Source organism: Epargyreus clarus, unplaced genomic scaffold (genome assembly GCF_041222505.1).
Source record: "Epargyreus clarus isolate Ecla_fem2 unplaced genomic scaffold, WU_Ecla_fem_2.2 ptg000036l, whole genome shotgun sequence".
NCBI classification, from domain to species: Eukaryota; Metazoa; Arthropoda; class Insecta; order Lepidoptera; family Hesperiidae; genus Epargyreus; species Epargyreus clarus.
In genome coordinates this window covers 6,020,662-6,040,869 of record NW_027332241.1, presented here as the reverse complement: position 1 = coordinate 6,040,869, position 20,208 = coordinate 6,020,662, and the positions used below count along the sequence as shown (strand labels likewise).

Sequence of the window (20,208 nt, the reverse complement as noted above, 5' to 3'; positions counted from 1 at the left end):
GATGAGGAGGAAGAACGTTAGAAATGTTGAAAAGGATGATGATAAAGAAAACGAAGATCATAATAAAGACTGGAAACCAGTAGGGCATTACGTTGCAATTTGCAAAAGAAGAGATGGATCATGGGTTCTTTATGATGATCAAAAAAAAAAAGAAAAAATCGTAAGAAAAAGTTTCGAAGTGCAAATTGCGCTCATGTTATACGCTGTAGCATGATAGAAATATTATTCCGTTTATTTTTAGAATTAAATTTATTTTTGTTTTCTTGCAAAGTTTCTTAAGGGGACCCTTAAGCTAGACCCGCTGGTCTAGCGGCCTAAAATTTAAGCTATTTTAAAAAAATATATTTCTTTATGAAGTTAATGACTAATGCTTTCTAAATTTTTTACACTCGAAAACGGCCCTGAAGTTCCCGTCTCCTTAAAAAAAAATGGACCTGGCTGGTGCGAGTCGATGGATCTCTCAATCGGATCTGGAATAAAAAATAATGACCGGTTTTTAATTAGTATAAGCATAGTTATCGTCGGAATTAGAATGAAAAAAAAAAAATTTGACAAAATGGCTCGGAGTTGAAAGTATTTTTTGATAACGAGATTTAGATTCGTACTTTTAACTACGCGCTATTTTATCAAACATTTTGTTTCCTTTTTCATTCTAGTTCCGAAGATAACTATATTTATACTAATTAAAAATCGGTCATTTTTTATTTCAAATCTGAGGAAGATATCAATCGACATGCAGCAGTCAGGTCCATTTTTTGGAGAGGGAGACTTCAGCGTCATTTTTCTAATTTGAAAAATTTTTTTTTGGTCTTAATTTCCATTTTTGTGTAGATAACAAGTAACAGAATAAGTGTAAAAAAAAATTTGAAAGCGTTAGTCATACCTTCATATAGAAATATTTTTTTTTAGAAAAGCTTAAATTTTAGGCCGCTAGACCATCGGGTCCCCTTAAATAATATAATAGAAATGTTACGGATAACCTGCAAATTTTTGAGATTTAAGACTTTAAGAATTTAAGACTAATAATTTCAAGTTTACATTTTTATATAAGGAAAAAATTGTATTAACTGTTGAAGTATGTATAATGTCACTCTGTATACTTCTAGATACATAATATAGTTTTCTTTCTATGAAATTCATCTGTTGTATAAACCACTTCATCAACAATTCAATTAACAACAATCAAAGTTAAATACGCGTTCTGAACTATTCACCTTTACAATAATTAATTCCACGATTCATGAATTACGTGATTTAAGGGTTACATAGGTTTGGGAGCTTCAGAATAATCAAATCTTTTTAATTGAGCTTATGAAATTTTACAATATGTTTACAATATTCGTTCAAATTTTCAAGTCGATCGGCGTAACAGTGTAGGAGATAGAGCTTAGGAAATTTTGCTCTCAAGCTGAATTAAACGTAAACTAAAAATTCTAAACACGTTTTTTTGAAACGATGTTATCAAAATTGGTTGACAAAATTTTAGCGAAATTTATTACATGTGTTCGAGATACTATTGATAAGGACTCGAATAAACGGTTTTTTTTATTACAACTATTTTTACAATATCAAAGTTTAGAGCAAGTTTTAGAGAAATTTGAGGTTTTTTTTAAACTACCGAAAATTCAAATTATAATTTTTTTTCTTCGTCGAATTTCTAATTTGAGGATTCAACTGAAAGATAAGATTCAATTTGATTTTTTCTGTCATGAGTTATGCTGCCAACACGATAACATTTTTTTTAGTAGGGTCACTGGAAATGACTTCGCAATGACTAAATTATTAAAATTTGTCAAAAACTCAACGCATTGAAAATCTCTATCATAATACCCCAAGGTAACAGAAGGACAGAATATTCCTGACATATAATCCCAAAAAAGTAATTGGAACCATAAGATAATTCTTAGGATAGTGACTATTTCCAAATTCTAATCAGTTATTTATACGGTCAAATGGTACAATAATCTACATAATTAAAAGTAGTACTATTGCTATTATACCGATTTTAAAGTCATCTTTCAGCTCTATGATTGCTCGTATCGTTATGTCAGCAGTTATCTATACTTAAAAATTGAAAAAAATTTTTTTTGAAATATCTGTTTGCTTGTACAGGCAGCACTAACTGAGCACTAAATTATTAGGTGATGTGCCTCTCGCTCCAACTGTATCATAGCGCGGTCACGAATGGTACACTGCTAGCTTAATGTAAAGTTAGCAGTGTTCTCATTTTTAGTCCCCCTATCACAGCACCAAATATCTGTTATCAGCACTAAATTAGCACTAAATGAGCACTAAATTTTGAGATATAAAACGAGTGATTCTGCCGTATCATAGCGCGGTCACGAATGGTACACTGCTAGCTTAATGTAAAGTTAGCAGTGTTCTCATTTTTAGTCCCCCTATCACAGCACCAAATATCTGTTATCAGCACTAAATTAGCACTAAATGAGCACTAAATGTTGAGATATAAAACGAGTGATTCTGCCGTATCATAGCGCGGTCACGAATGGTACACTGCTAGCTTAATGTAAAGTTAGCAGTGTTCTCATTTTTAGTCCCCCTATCACAGCACCAAATATCTGTTATCAGCACTAAATTAGCACTAAATGAGCACTAAATGTTGAGATATAAAACGAGTGATTCTGCCGTATCATAGCGCGGTCACGAATGGTACACTGCTAGCTTAATGTAAAGTTAGCAGTGTTCTCATTTTTAGTCCCCCTATCACAGCACCAAATATCTGTTATCAGCACTAAATTAGCACTAAATGAGCACTAAATGTTGAGATATAAAACGAGTGATTCTGCCGACTTGACCTTTCTAGCTTTACAGACGTATATCGATTAAAATAATCGATGTTTTCGGTCTAAAAGATCGATTCTCCGATTAATCGATCTTAGATCGCCATCCCTAGTTCCCGTGGGATTTCCGGGATAAAAACTATCCTATGTCCTTTCTCGGGTGTCAGACTATTTTTGTACAAAATTTCATTAAAATCGGTTCAGTGGTTTAGGCGTGAAGAAAAGACAACCAGACAGACAGACAGACAGACAGACAGAGTTACTTTCGGATTTATAATATTAGTAAGGATTTAAAGTCTACCATAATCTCACCACTACCCCCATGGCATAGAGGAATCCATGCAGGGTTTACCCCACGAAAAAAATGACCAACGCGTGTCAGACTTGACGATTTTGGGGGGTCATGATCAATGTGAGCGACTGCATATATAGAAGCAGGGTCATCAGTGATAATAGTGGGACAATTGGATTAGAAGGTGAAGGTCTGGTTTCCCAACCATGCATCTAAACAATAATATATGAAATCTGTTGTAACTTATGAGGATTTATTGTAAGCATTATTGAAGGGTCACACCCTTTTTATTTTATTGTTTATTTATTAAAATGACATCTATATCTATATATACAGGGTAATCCTGACAAAAACAAACTTTTTAAATACTCAAACATTTTACTATTGTTTGGGCAGCTCTTATAACATAGTGTTGAGTTTGTATAGAATTCAGGTCAGGATAATAGACTTAAATGATGAGAAAAATAAGATGCCATAAGCCTGTGTCATCACACTTGCCAAATCTCAACAAACTGTCACAAATTCATAAATGTAGAATAGAGTATTTGACTTAGCAGTCACCTTAGCACTCTGACACACAATGGGTTCTGGGATTGATCCCCGGCCATACAGATATTTAAACAATCAATTTAGATTTCTCTTTTGGGCATGGTTTGTTTTACAAGCTGTATCAAACAAAATTAAGCAAAATTCTAACAAAATTAATTCAGTCAGTTTTAGTTACATACTTAGTTTATATTTATTATTACAAATTGTTATTTATAAATACATGATGAAGAGTATATATAAATGAATGATTAAGTTTTATAGTGAGTGTGCATGAATTAAAATTTATTTTAATTGTTTAATTGGTTTGTATTATATAATTTGTGTCATTAATTGGTTATTAATTGATTTATGTCTTGTCCTCAACTCACTGTATTGCTTGTATGTTTGTGTGTTTGTCTGTCATGTTCTTTAGCTGAATGATTTTTAGAGTTTTTGTATTAAAGTCTGTGTAGTGTACAAAAAAGATTAATATTTTAAAAGTATAGTTGAAGGTGGTAGAAGTCTTTGTGGTTCGATTCCGGCGGCACCACCGCTACACCTATTTCTGTTATAACCACAGTGTTAAGTGGTGCTGTGTTCTGGTTTGAAGGGTGTGGTAAGGGAGACATACTTTTCCGAGGCGTTCCAGCTTAGACCTCAGAAGTAGCACATCTGTGGCCTACCTCAAGTAGGAATCTAAGCCTACCTGGGGTTGATTACAGATGTCCATGGGCGGCAGTAGCCACTTATCAGGTGGACTGCATGGTTGTCTGCTACTTCTATATTATAAACTATAAGTATGATGAATTTTATCAGAATTTTAGCATTATTAGTAGATGGTAGAATCATTCCTCGTAAAATACCAAGCATTGCACATATTCTTCATTTTAGTTCTGATTTTTAGAAGTCATGTGTGTTAGATAATAATTATCACTTGCTTTAACGGCAAAGGAAAACATTGTAAGGAAAGCTACGCCTGAGAATTGTTAGAAAAACTTTGTCTAATCTATTTGCTAAGTGCCAGCATGGTGGACAATGGCCTAAAGTTATCTCACTCTGAGAAGAGACCTGTGCCCAATAGTGGAACAGTAATGGGTCGACGAAGGACCCAGCGTCACCAGATGCACAGAAAGGCGTCATCTATGTAACTCTGAATTGCGTTTGGTGTGACGTCCCTTTGTAGATACGTTTTTAAGAATTAGAAAATATTTTGAAAAAGAATACGGTATTATTTTGCGAAAAACGCTTTAGCGTGTTAGCGTTCTGCTAAACTTCTCAAAGATGTAGTAAGAATTTTACCAACTTGCATTTGGCCTTTGTATTGTAACTCACGGTATAAGACCCTTAAAATCGAAAGAAGATTATGCACAATCAAACAAAAACTGCTTGACTATATGACAGGAACATTAGCGAATAGTAATGAAATATAATCTAGGAAGTATAATGTCCGGACCATACGAATTTTATGTTTACAGCCAGCTCTAAACCTTCATCTGGGTTAACTGTCGTGTTTCTAACGTGTCTTTTATAGGTTTATAGTTTTGGAAAGAATTTAATGATGTTTCCTAAAATATGATTATTGCATTTCATTTAGGACGTAGTTTTAATTTGTAGATTTGGGACTCTGGAGGTCCTGGGGTAACAGTGGAACGGAGCCCTATTTTTTTAAATAAACGAAACATATTTTGCAGTAATAAAAAAAAATATTGCCAAATAGTACATTACAATACGAGGACGAAAATTTTTTTTCTGACAAGTGTGAGTTTCTGACAAGCAATCACACGAGTCAGAAAAACATTTTTCGTCCGCGTGTTGTATAAAATTTTATATTACGGAGTCGGAAATGGGGGTTTTGCGCACGCGAAGCGTGCGTAAAACGTCCATTTACGCACGCCGTGATATAAAATATTTTTTTTTCAACTAACAATGTTACAACTGGTTAAGTGCAAGAATTTTCGGTAAAATGCGAGAAAAGACTAATTGGAAAAATCTTAAAAAATGCTGATTCGTCCAAAGGAGAATGCCCATTCTTGGTACTGATTTTTCTCATGCGTCAAAATGAAAGTAATATTAAAATTATTTTTTGATTTTTTTAACATAATTTGTCGATCAGAATAGTTTCTTTGAACAGGGGATTCCATTTAAAATAAAATAAGACGAAATGTTGATTGTTGTTCTTAAAAATTAAAATGGCGGAATTTTATACTCGGAATTCAATAAGATCTATTGAGGATCTATTTAGTGTTTAGACTAATGATTTTTCTCATGCATCAAAATGAAAGTAATATTAAAATTATTTTTTGATTTTTTTACATAGTTTGTCGATCAGAATAGTTTCTTTGAACAAGGGGGTTCCATTTAAGATAAAATAAGACGAAATGTTGATCGTTGTTCTTAAAAATTAAAATGGCGATATTTTATACTCGGAAATCATTATTTTAGGTTTTTAGGATTATTTTAGGTTTTTTACCTACTACCTTTAAAAGTAAATGGATATATGTTTATCGAACTACATTATAGGTACCTACTGTACTGTTTGTAGGTTTCGGGTATTATCGACGTATCGGCTCACTACTGTATACCCCGCACGCGCGCGTCCGTCCTGTCTGGCAGCTCCGGGCAGAATGAATAAATGTGCGAGGGAGAGGGGGTATGCCCCGCTCCCTCTCTATGCCAGAGTGTGCGGCGTATACGCATGAGACGACAGACCCTTCACACTACTCACATACACTACATCTCTTCCTTATTTTAATGAAGAAAGAATAACATTTTAATTTAAATGAATATAAACTTTTATTGTGTAAACAATTCTACTGTAACGTCAACAATCAATCGCTTCAACATATCTTCCTAATTTCAAATATCATCAGGTAATTTCCCAATCAATAAATCGATCTATTACCAAACTCATAGCATTAACTAATTTTAATAACTTCATGAATCGTCGTAATCATCCAATAATCGATTTAACACAAAGAACCGAATTTACCAAATTCCTAATACATATATTTTAACTTCGCTTCCTTCACTTCCTAAATTACTAAATTTTACATGTCGTCAGCATCATCAAGCTTCCATTAATTATTTTAAGAATTACTTGTTTATACCGTTTACCTCTATTATTTTACAAGCTTCAGCTCGTCCTTTCTTTTAACTTCCTTCACTTATTTTAAAATTACTACTTTACTACTTCCACCTTTATTCCTTTACCTCTTTTCATTTAGTCTCATTTAGTCCTCTACTATTACGTCTTTTCTTCTTTTATTTTTACCTTGATTTCATATGATTTCCTCTACTCCTCTTCCTCTCTTGTCGTTACTTCCGCCTCTTCTTCATCTACAACCTTCCACTCTCCCTCTACCTTTTTCAAGTGTACAATATTTCGTCTCAATCGTTCTCCTGTTTCGTTTTCTACTTCCACATCACCACCTGTTCGTGATCTTACCACGTATTCAGTAGGTTCAAAATTGGTACTCAGTTTATTCTTCCTATTCAAATCTTTAATATAAACTTTTTGGCCTAAACCTAGGTCATTATCCTGTGCTTTTCTTTTAGTATCTGCGTATTTTCTTCCTTTTTCTTTCTGTTCCCTATCCTTATCTCTAATATCCATGTCATCGGTTCTGTCAGATACGTCCTCGATCATAGGTAATTTATCTCTAATTTTCCTATTAAAAAACAATTCTGCTGGTGTTTTACCTGTAACGGTATGAGGAGTGTTATTATACATTGTTAAATAGTCAATTAGAGCTTCCTTCCAATGCATTTTCTTTTCAGCTTGACAAATTCGAAGTCTTTTAAGTATACTTCGATTTTGACGTTCCACCTCTCCGTTCTGCTGAGGCCAGTAGGGAATAGAATGATAAAGTTTTATGTTACTTTCTTCGCAAAACGACTTAAAGTCTTGGCTAACAAATTGCTTTCCGTTATCTGTCATTAATGAAACAGGATAACCTAATCTGCTAAAAATTTCTCTTAATAATTTTATCATCTCTTTACTAGACACATCCCGACAAACTTTTATTTCTTGATATCTTGAATAATAATCTACTACTACTAACAGATAGTCGTTTGTTGGCAGGGGACCCAATAGATCGATTGCAATATCCACCCACGGATGTGACGGTAATTCTCTCCTTTTTAAGGGTTGGGGAGGGTTAGGCGCTGATACAAGTGTACATCCTTTACATGATTTTACAATCCTTTCTGCATCTCGATCATATTTGGGCCACCAAACCTTCGTCCTGAGTCGCGCCTTCATGGCCACAATACCGGGATGTCCCTCATGTGCCGCTGATAATATTCGATTCCGCAATGCTTTGGGTATGACAATTTTAGTACCCCTTAGCAGGATTCCTTCATGGAAGCAAAGTTCATTTTCAATCAATTTGAAACTTTTGATCGACTCATCCCACTTACGTTCCTTAATCCCTTCCTTGACTTTTTGTATATCCAGATCTTCGTTTGAATAGCGTTCTATATCCGTTAACGATACCGCTATTGGCCTCGAATACTCAATTACGTTTTGAACATAGTCAACCTTTGCAGTACTACTCTCTGGAGTAAGTATACATAATCGGGAAAGGGGGTCGGCAATATTATTCTTTCCAGGGCGGTAAATAACTTTATATTGGTAAGACTGTAAGCGAAGCATCCACCTTTCTACCCTCGCACACGGCTTCGATTTAGGGCTAAATATTACCTCTAAGGGCTTATGATCCGTTACTAAATCGAATTGTTTCCCATACAAGAACATATGAAAGTGCTCTACTGCCCATACAAGAGCTAACGCCTCTTTTTCAGTCTGGCAGTAGCGGCGTTCACAATTTGTGAGAGTTTTGTTACCAAAAGCTATCACTCGTGGTCCCGACGCATTTTCCTGCACTAAAACAGCACCCAACGCTACAGGGCTTGCATCGGCAAATACTATTGTTCTGTCATTTACGTTATAATAACCCAAATTAGATATCTCACCAAGATCAACTTTTAAAGAGTTAAAAGCAGCTTGCTGACTCTTCCCCCACAACTCGCATATATCTGCGTTTCTGCCCAACTTACGACGAAGCAATTCTTTGAGCGGTTCTGTTTTGGTAGCTAAGTTAGGGATCCATTTCCCCACGTAATTAATCAGTCCCATAAAGCTTTGCAATTCAGAAACCGTTGTGGGAGCCCTAAAATTTCGAATGGTGCTCAGATATTTCTCTAAAGGTCTTATTCCTAGTTTAGAAAGCTTGTGGCCTAAGAATTCTACTTCATTCGTATTAAAAATACATTTTTCTTCTTTTAGTGCGACATTATTTACTTTCAAGACTTCTAGGACCTTTTTTAGTCGAGCATCATGTTCTGTTTGGTCTTTTCCGAACACCAGGATATCGTCTATGAAATTAATCACCCCATCACAGTGTAATAGAATTCGTTCGAGTGTTTTTTGAAAGACTTCCGGAGCGCAGGTAATACCAAACATCATTCTTTTATATCGATACAGCCCCTTGGCTGATATGAAAGTAGTTATAGATCTCGAATTCGGGTGCAGTTCTAGTTGATGGAAAGCGTCCCGAATATCCAACTTACTGAAAACTACTGCATTTCTAATCCTGGGTAACAATTGATCCATCGTAGGTAGAGGATGGTTTTCTCGTTTTATTGCTGAATTGGCCCGCCGCATGTCTATGCAAAGCCGAATATCTCCGTTCTCTTTCAAGATAGGGACTATAGGCGAGATCCAATCCGAAGGTCCGTCTACCTTCTCAATAATATCTTTTTGTAAAAGTTCCTTTATTTTAGCATTAACTTTCTCTTCTAAAGGGATTGGTATACGTCTGTACGGCTGTGCAATAGGTTTAATTTTATCATCTATCGGAATCTGTATTAAAATATTTTTAAATTTCGGGAAGACTTCAGTTTCCATTTGATTTACTTGTACACCAATTTTTAAAACTCCTAGATCCATAGCCGTTGTTTTTCCCAATAAGTTACGAGTTCCATTTTCAACCACATAGAAAACTGCATTTTGTGTTTTCCCTGCAAGTTTTATTGTCGATGTGAAAGCACCTAACAATTTTAAGGGAGAATCACTTCCATAAGCGTAAAATGTTTTATTAGGTTTCCGTATCTGTTGTGTAACCTTTATCTTATTACTTTTCATAGCAATCCATGATTTGCTGGTAATTAAATTATATTTACAACCCGAGTCAATCAGCATATTAATCTCCACCCCACCTATTTGGCATTTTACAGTATCATCATCATTCAAATTAAAGACGTAATCAATTTCCCCATCTAAATTTGTGCTCTTTTGTTCTATATTGCATGCATCTTTCCTCGGTTTTTTAAACCTCGGTGTATCTTTATTATACTTCTGCAATGTATCCTCTTCTAACTTCTTCTTCATAGGATTCGTCCTACATTGTAATTTAAAATGCCCTATTCTTCCACACTTGACACACGTCTTTCCCCTTGCTGGACATTTCTCATCGAATGCTAAGTGATTCCAACTGCCGCATCTAAAGCATTCTTTTTTCCCTCTCGAAATTCTGGTTTTCATTTTATCTTCTATTTTGTTTATGTCTTGATTATGTTTTTGTTTCTGACTAAAATCTTCTAATTGTCTGCTTATTACTTCCAATGCATTTGCTTCAACTATTACGTCTTCAAGCGTCATTTTATCTCCCGTTCTAAGGATTTTTTTCCGTAACTCATCTGAGCTGCACCTTTCAGTGACTTGGTCGAGAAGCTGGTCATCTACATCTGGGAATTGGCATTTAGCCGCTTGTTGTCGTAACCGTACAATAAATTTTTCAAATTTCTCATTTTCTTCCTGTTTCATTTGTCTAAATACATGCCTTTCAAATCTTTTACTTTGTTTTGGTGCAAAATATTCATCTAATTTCTTGATTGCCGTTTTAAATACATCTGCCTCCGCTTCTGAAGTGTTTGTTATGTCCAGATCAGGAATATTATAAAATATCTCTTGAAGTTCTGAGCCTCCCCAATGTAAAAGATTCGCTCGCTTCTGCGATGGTGTAGTAACATCTGCGGCTTCTAAATAAATATCTAAGCTTCTCTTCCACCGTTCCCATCTCACGCATACTGATGCTACATCTCCTTCACCTTCAAATTTTTCAAGGGTGAGGTTTGCCATGTTTACCTGTAAATATACAAAATGCGTCTAGTCAAGAAACGGGCATCATCCGTTCTATGACTTACTTCCATCATCAATCATCCATAATATATTTATCACGAAATGGTCATCATCCATTCCATGGTTTACTTCCATTATCCATCATCATAAATACACTTAATCACGGAACGGTCATCATCCGTTCCTTGACATTCTTCCATCGTCCATTATTTTATTACAGCTTTTGTATGCCCAATAGGTGTACCTACTATTATAAACTATCATATATAAACTTATTTACGACGATCTTTGTTAAATTTCACTTTTGACATAATGTGACGATTAATTATTATTCTTCTTCTTAATTTATTTTAAATTATAAATTGGACACTTTATTGCAACAAAGTTTTATACAAACTTATTCATTTATCTGTTTATTATTACATACGTAATTCCAAAATACTACTAATGTCCACTTCGTGTTTGTATTCTATTTGCATACATTACTGTTATATAATGAATTTAATTGTATAAGTAAACATAATTGTAGTTAATATCACATATTCGATCATGTTACTCAATTTAAATAACATTGCTATTATACGTTTACGTTAAGAATATTATGTCTAATATATTTAAGAATGTTATGTCTATTATTCAATACATTCCATTGAATTATAGGAAATAAACTTCGAATTTATGTTTATCAGTGGTCGGCGGCCAACTAAAGTGTCAGATTAAGAATTATTAATATCTTAATATCATAAATTTATTGTTCAAGTATAAAGGTAAGTTAAACTTAAATCGGTCTTTAACTATTTTCAAAAGTATGAGTTGAAAATAAGTCTATATTGATTAAACGAATGAAAGGTTTAAGTTTAAGAATAAGATTAAACGTTCAGTATGTAATCCAATGCGTACGTACCTATACATATTTATCACCCAATGATACGAAATATAATGTGGGTACATGCTGACATTAATAGTTAAACTACTTAGGACTACGACTGTGAATATTATATTCTTGATGGAAAGTATCTGACGTGATAACAATTACAACATTCCCCTACACTACCCACATTAACATAACATGCATACTGGATACTGGCCTACATTACGTAAAAGTATTCTTAATTTCATATGATATTTCTAGAAACTATGCAATATATTCACTTATTATTTGTTTATCTATTCTTTCCCTTTTTTTATTATTTTTTTTTTTAATATTATATATTATTGATTTTCCATTAATAAATTGTAAACAGTACTTACAGACTCGTCGCCAAATGTACTGTTTGTAGGTTTCGGGTATTATCGACGTATCGGCTCACTACTGTATACCCCGCACGCGCGCGTCCGTCCTGTCTGGCAGCTCCGGGCAGAATGAATAAATGTGCGAGGGAGAGGGGGTATGCCCCGCTCCCTCTCTATGCCAGAGTGTGCGGCGTATACGCATGAGACGACAGACCCTTCACACTACTCACATACACTACACCTACTATCAGTTAAAACCGACCATCAATCTATCGTCGGATATTTTCGATTTTGAGGTTATGTAACATTTCGGTAAATAACTTCAGAACCCGGGTGCTGATCTGAAATATAAGTATTGGTAGTACTATTTGGTTAATTATACATCGTCCACAACAAGTTTCAATTTGATGCAACTCTGGACGGCGGTCCATACTTTCATGGGCATTGTCCTTTGGATATTTTTTTAATTTATATTATTGGGGCCACTCTCTTGTGGAGGCACTCTGACGTATGTGCATCATCTTGAATGTAGTTCGAAGGTGGTAGAACCCTCTGTGGTTCGACCCCGGTGGCCCCACCGCCACTCCTATTTCTGCCTAATAACAACAATGTTAAGCGCTGCTGTGTTCTGGTTTGATGGGTGTGGTAAAGGAGATATATTTTTCCGAGGCGTTCCAACTTAGTCCTCAGGGGTAACGATGCATCTTTGGCCGACCTCAGGAAGGAATGTCTAATCCTATCTGGTGTTGAGTACAGATGTCCATGGGCGGCAGTAGCCACTGTTTTTTTTATAATATAGGAGTAGCAGACGAGCATGCAGTCCACCTGATGGTAAGTGGCTACTGCCGCCCATGGACATCTGTAATCAACCCCAGATAGGATTAGATGTTCCTACCTGAGGTCAGCTACAGATACGTCGCTACCCCTGAAGACTAAGCTGGAACGCCTCGGAAAAGTCTGTCTCCCTTACCACACCCTTCAAAACGGAACACAGCAGCGCCTAACACTGCTGTTATTAGGTACAAATAGGTGTGGCGGTGGTGCCGCCGTAGTCGAACCACAAAGGGTTCTACCACCTTCAATTACCATCAGATGGTAATTGAACCACTTACCATCAGATGGACTGCGTACTCGTTTCGCGTCTACAATCCTATAAAAAAGAGCTATTCCTTATTTAAATATGTATAAAAAATTCGCAATTTTAAATTGTATTTTAGTAGGTAGTTTGATTAAAAGCAGATGCACCTACAACCCACGTGGTCGTATCTCGTACTAAAACAAGTTATAACGCAGTTACTCACATAACATGTAATGCGTATTAAGTTGGTGTGTAGAATATTCATGCGCCAGGTGTCCACGTTGTGTGTGTAACGGGCCATGAAAAGGTGGTAGAACCTTTTGCGGTTCGACTCCGGCGGCACCACCGCCACACCTATTTCTACCTAATAACAGCAGTGTTAGGCGCTGCTGTGTTCCGGTTTGAAGGGTGTGGTAAGGGAGACAGACTTTTCCGAGGCGTTCCAGCTTAGTCCTCAGGGGTAGCGGCGCATCTGTGGCCGACCTCAGGTAGGAATATCTAATCCTATCTGGGGTTGATTACAAATGTCCATGGGCGGCAGTAGCCACTTACCATCAGGTGGACTGCATGCTCGTCTGCTACTCCTATATTATAAAAAAAAATAAAAAAAATTATGGTGCAGCAGCTTTCCGATGCTTAGTGGGTGAAGAAGGTATAGTCCGCGTAAAACTGCTACAGTTACTACAGGCGACAATCTGCCGCAATCGTAAGCGACATCTCGCACAAACTGTGACCGCCGGCAGTGAGAATTAAAATGATAGAACCTTGTGTACTTTGACTCCGGCGGCACCACCGCAACATCTATTTCTGTTATAACAGCAGTGTAGCGCTGCTGTGTTTAGGTTTGAAGCGTGTGGCAAGAGTGACATAGTTAACCGAGGCGTTCCAACTTAGTCCTTAGGAGTAACAACGCAAGTGGTCAACCTCAGGTAGAAATCTTATCTTATCTCTGGTTGATTATTGATGTCCATGGGTGGCAGTTACTACTTACCATCAATTGGACAGCATGCTCGTCTGCTACTCCTATATAATAAAAAAGCTTCAATCAGACGACCCGCGTGGCGGAGCGGTCACCATACAGGTCTGACGCGCAAAGGGTTCCGGGTTCGATCCTCGGCCAGACAGATATCTGAATGATTAATTTAGATATCTGTTCTGGATCTAGGTGTTCATGTATACGTCTTTGTGTGTTCATGTGTGTGTGGCACCCACGATACTGAGAATCCTAGTGAGGCTGAGAGTGTAGAAAGCGTTTTTTTCTTACTAGCTGACCCGGCAAACTTTGTACCGCCTCAAAATCTATTTATCAAATATATTTCGTATAAAATATAGCATAATATGTTACTCGTGGATAATGTAGCTTTCGTATCGTGAAAGAATTTTTAAAATCGGTGCAGTAGTTTTTGAGCCTATTCATTACAATCAAACAAACAAACAAAGTTTTCCTCTTTATAATATTAGTATAGATATATTTATTAATTAAAAAAATCTTACGTTAGTAGTCTATTCGCTTACTACATCAACGTTCCTATCTAGACATACGAATATAAAACGTCGCCTGATTAATATGACGGACGGGTCGCTCTCAAGGTGAATCGTATTCAATCAAACGCATTCTTGCTGGTCTCATTATAAAGTAATTGACACACCTGTTGGACGGTTATAATATGTGGATTGATGAGTAATGGGAGACCTTCCGGTCTTCCTGAGGATTTTGGTAAGGGATGGAGGGAGATGGGAAACGTCTATTAATTTCTAAATTGTACAGAATTAACTTGTATGTGGTGATAGTAAGAACTAATATCACCTAATTGGACCAACATAAAATAATGCTTAAATTTTCGCCCGTATTTATTTAAAAGATGAAAATCAAAATTAAAATAATTGGACAAATGAGAGTCGAACTCGCACACTGAGGGTTCCGTACCACCAATTTTTTTTTGTTCGTATTTTTAGTATTTGTTATAGTAGCAGCCATAGAAGTGAATGCAATTTGAAAATTTGACCTATCTATTACGGTTCAATAGATAAAGCGAAAATTATATAGCGGCCACCATTATACAGATTCTGTAAAAAATTCAAGTGTCTATCTACTACATTTCAGGAGATAGAACCCTGTGTCGGACAGAAAGCGGAGGCTTCATAATAGGGTTACGCATATAATATTTTTTTTACCCTTTGGGTGCGGTACCCTAAACATTACATCTACATACCTATGTAGGGTACCACCACTTACTATGTACTTCCCTTACTAAAATAAGTGACATATCATCTTAAACAAGGAATACATATACAAAAAGCGCTCACAACAAATCGACATAAAAACTCTCCCGAGAGCCACTCGAGATATGTCAGAACAGATCGTTAAGTCATCGTCAACACTTGAATTATCTGCCGATAATTTGTATTGTGAGTGGCTGTTATGTTTTTGTCTATTTAAGATGGAGTGTGAGGTGTCACGAATAGTTTTTTTTTCATATTAGAGTAGCGGACGAGCTTTTTTATAATATAGGAGTAGCAGACGTGCATGCAGTCCACCTGATGGTAAGCTACTGCCGCCCGTAGACATCTGCAATCAACCCCAGATATGATTTGTTATGTTTTTGTCTGTTTAAGATGGAGTGTGAAGTGTCATGTATTCGCAATAGTTTTTTTTATAATATAAGAGTAGCAGACGAGCTCTTTTATAATATAGGAGTAGCAGACGAGCTTGCAGTCCATCTGACGGTCATACTGCCGCTCGTAGACATCTGTAATCAATCCCAGATAGGATTAGATATTCTTACCTGAGGTCGGCCATAGATGCGCCGGTACCCCTGAGGACTAAGCTGGAATGCCTTGGAAAAGTATGTCTCCCTTACCACGCCAAACCATAACACAGAAGCGCTTAACGCTGCCGTTATAACAGAAATAGGTGTGACGTGGTGCCGCCGGAGTCGAACCGTCGTAATAATAAACTATCAAATCTTTATTTTCCCTGGTCAAGTGCGGATTGATAGATTCAACACACCTTTGAAAACTTTTCTACAGAATTCGATATTAATAAGAAGGGAATCCACGCGTTTCAGGTCAATTTTTCACGGCTACACAATAACTTAAAATTATTGATGATCCCTGGTTCAAATCCCACGCACGCACCTCTGATTTTCAAAGTTATGTGCGTATTAGAAGTTAATTATCACTTGCTTAAACGGTGAAGGAAAACATCGTGAGGAACTGCATACCTGAGGAATCTTAAAAAAAAATCAAAGGTATAGTCCTCGTAAAACTGCTAGTCTGCTCTGAATATAGAAATGAATCTTGTCGCCATAGCAAATTGTATGACTACACCTGCTCGCAATAAGTTCAGGGCGGACTAGCAGTTTGGCGCGGACTATATGTGAAGTCTACCAATTCGCACTTGGCCAGCGCGGAGGACTATGTCCTAATCTTTCTCTTTGTGAGAGACCCGTGCCCAGCAGTGGGACAGTAATGGGTTGATGATGAAGATGACATGAAGCAATGTTGACATTGTTCAATTCTTCCTTGCAGGGCTCCCCCCACGGCTCGGTGATGTCCTGCCAGTCGCTGGCGGCGCGCGCCTTCGCCGAACCGGACAAGGACTCACATTGCCCTGTCACTTTTCACAGGTAACGTACCTATATCAAAATTAAAATGTCTTGTTCCAAGGTTGTAGACGACGTGCAGAGACGTGGCTGAGAGAAAGAGCGGCCACCGTACCAGTACCAGGGGGCCGTTCATCTTCATGTTTACACGAATGGCAACCCTCACATTGTCTTTGCTTGAAAACGAAACTCATTTTCGGGGATTCCCGCAAATAATGCATACGTATAGACATTTTTTTAAATTATAACCATATAATTATAATATTTAAAAAAAACAATAGATTAATTAAAAAATGTTTACGTAAGCATGGGGGGGGGGGGACAGCTTTGCTTACTTTTGCAAACAAGGATCCCCCTTGTGAGGGGAGAGTAAATAAATTTAATAAATCTGCTTACGTAATACTCGAACGGCCCCCAGTACCCACGCGTAAACAATTCCGGGTTCGATCCCCGGCCAGACAGAAGTCTGAGTAATGAAGTATTCCCCGCCACCTATTATTTAAATATTAAGTCGATGGACTTTGAAGGTGGTAGAACCCATTGAGGTTCGACTCCGGCGGTTCCACGCCAATTTCTGCGTAATAACAGCAGTGTTAAGCGCTGCTTTGATCTGGTGTGGCAGTGGTGCCGCCAGAGTCGAACCACAAAGGGTTCTACCTTCCTAACCTACCTTCAAAACCGTATCCTCGTTAGCTACTCCTATCTAAAAAAAAACAAATATTTAAATATTTTATTTCATTTTATTATTTTCAGTTCCTTTTTATTTCTTTTATTTTATTTTATTTTATTTCTTAAGAAAATTTAGTTAATAATTTAATTAAGTTTGTGTCTCCATATGTGTATTTTTGAATATCATTGTTTATTATGTGTTATAATTTGTTGTTGTTGCTTAAGTTCTTGAAATAAATAATCTATCTATCTATCTATCTATCTATCTATCTAAATATGTTAAATAATTTTACTATCGATATAGTTACATGAGTAGAGCCTTCTAAACATAATATGGCTTCATAGAATCATAACATTCGTTTCCAAGATTTGACAAAATGTTCGAAGATCCTCACGAGAAATGTTAAATATCTTTGCTATCGACCAAGCAATATGACTAGAAACATCATAAGCTAATATGGTTTCATATCATCATAACATTCGTTTACAAACTTTGACAAAATGTTTCAAGATCCTCACGAGAATACTGATCGGTTTCAGATCCGTACGGTTCAGTTCGGAGTCGCGGAGCTCCACGCGAAACGGAAATGACACGGACGTCAAGAGGGAGACGCCGGGTAAGTGTATTAGTATTAAATGTGCCGTATCGAATAAGGTAACAAGTCGAAATTGACAATTTTTCATTGCAGCTTCTTGCACTATTTGGTGTGAGACTTATTTAATAAAAGTTGCTTGTGTGCAGTAATAAAGAGTAAAGACCCGTTGACGTACCTATTCGTCTCATCATCATCATCATCAACCCTTTACTGTCTCACTGCTGGGCACGGGTCTCCTCTCAGAATGAGAAGGATAGGCCATAGTCCACCGCGCTGGCCAAGTGCGTATTGGTTATCACATATCTTTGGCTACTTTTTTTTATTTTTAATGGCCTAATTCTTCTCATTCTGAGAGGAGACCCGTGCCCAGCAGTGCTACAGTATCGTCCGCGTAAAACTACTAGTCCGCTCTGAATATAGAAATCGCGTCGCCATAGCAAACTGTATGACTACACCTGCTCGCAACAACTTCAGAGCGGACTAGCAGTTTGGCGCGGACTTTAAAAACACTAATTTTATAAAACTCAAATTCTTTATTGCTTATGCTTATTTTCATAGTCGGGTCTTATAAATTAATTTTAGTACAAGCCTGCACCCTGTTAGGGTATTGCAATATAATATTTACATATTGTTTTAAAACCGAAATATCTTTGTCATTATTAAACGATAATTTTAAATTATTAGTAATAATAGATATTCCTTCCATGATTCTAGGGTCGGTCTCAAACTCTTAAACAATAGTTTATAATTAATTTTAAATAAATAGTAATCTTATACATAAAATTCTCGTGTCACAATGTTAGTTACCGTACTCCTCCGAAATTGCTTTACCGATTTTCACCAAATTTTATTTGCATATTCAGGGTCTGAGAATCGGCTACTATCTATTTTTCATACCGCTAAGTGATAAGGGTTGTTCACCTTTAACATTTTTTTATTTATATGACAACACAACGTTTGCCGGGTCAGCTAGTATTTACATATTTTTTTACAACCGAATTATCTTTGTCATTATTAAACGATAATTTTAAATTAATAGTAATCCTTGGTTCCAGGGTCGGTCTCCCTGACAACGTTGTCGGTGACGCCGGTGGGTCACAACGCTATGAGCCAGTCAGCCCCACCGACGTCAATCGCCTTCGATCTGGACGATACCGTGAGTATTGCATAGTATGATTTATGATGTGTTGGGTCAGATTGTGTGGGGGTTAGCCTTGGTCTTCTATGGTCTACTGGTCTTTTGGCCTCATCATGGGTGTATGGTCTTCTGGTCACATCATGGGTGTATGGTCTTCTGGTCACATCGTAGGTGTATGGTCTTTGGTCTCAGTGGAATACTTTTGGTCTTATGTGGTCTTTTGGTTTCATCATAGATGTATAGACTTAATTTTATGTCATCGTAAGTGTATAGTCTTTTGGTTTATATTTTCGATGATATAGCAGACGAGCATGATGAGGCTTTTGATGGTAAGTTGCTACTGCCGCCCATGTATATCTGTAATCAAAGGATTTAATTCCTACCTGAGCTCGGCCCCAGGTGCGCCGGTACCTCGAGGACGGCACCACCGCCACACCTATTTCTGCCTAATAATAGCAGTGTTAAGCGCTGCCGTGTTCTGGTTTGAAGGGTGTGGTAAGGGAGACATAGTTTTACGAGGCGTTTCACCTTAGTCCTTTGGGGTAGCGGCGTATCAGTGGCCGACCTCAGGTAGGTATATCTAATCTTACCTGGGGTTGATTACAGATGTCCATACGGCAGTAGTCACTTACCATCAGGTGGACTGCATGCTCGTCTGCTACTCCTATGATATATATAAAAAAAGAAATAGGAGTGCCCGAGGTGCCGCCGTTCTTGACAGCTCGAGACAGCTCTTGGTGTTCTATAGTCTTCTGGTCCTTTGATTTCATTATAGGTGTTTTGGTCCCACCATAATAACATAATAATTTGATAATTTACTGAACATTTAACGTTCTTTTTCTCTTACGATCCCCAGCCCGCACCGCCACCGGCATGCAGGTTCCCGAAGCTGGAGGACTGCGCGCACTTCCACTACGAGCGCGTGTCGCTCGGCGGCCTGGCCGTCGAGATAGTGCCGTGCGACGCTAACGACGACTCGCCGGAGGACGGTGAGAGACATGTAGACACTGTACACGCACACACACACACACACACACACACACAGACACACATACACACAGACGCTCATACACACACACACACACACGCACGCACGCGCACACACGCACACAAACACACACACACAA

At 37.2% G+C, this 20,208-nt stretch overlaps 1 protein-coding gene across 1 annotated transcript in view; it reads left to right on the top strand.

Annotated features, from left to right (window-relative positions):
- LOC140756878 (GTPase-activating protein CdGAPr) overlaps positions 1 to 20,208 on the top strand; it is a 54,239-nt gene that overhangs the window by 6,027 nt on the left and 28,004 nt on the right. The window contains exons 2-5 of the mRNA XM_073092412.1: positions 16,605 to 16,702; positions 17,888 to 17,964; positions 18,999 to 19,099; positions 19,938 to 20,070. Of these exons, the coding sequence (XP_072948513.1) occupies positions 16,605 to 16,702; positions 17,888 to 17,964; positions 18,999 to 19,099; positions 19,938 to 20,070 (409 nt within the window). The remainder of the gene's footprint in view (positions 1 to 16,604; positions 16,703 to 17,887; positions 17,965 to 18,998; positions 19,100 to 19,937; positions 20,071 to 20,208) is intronic.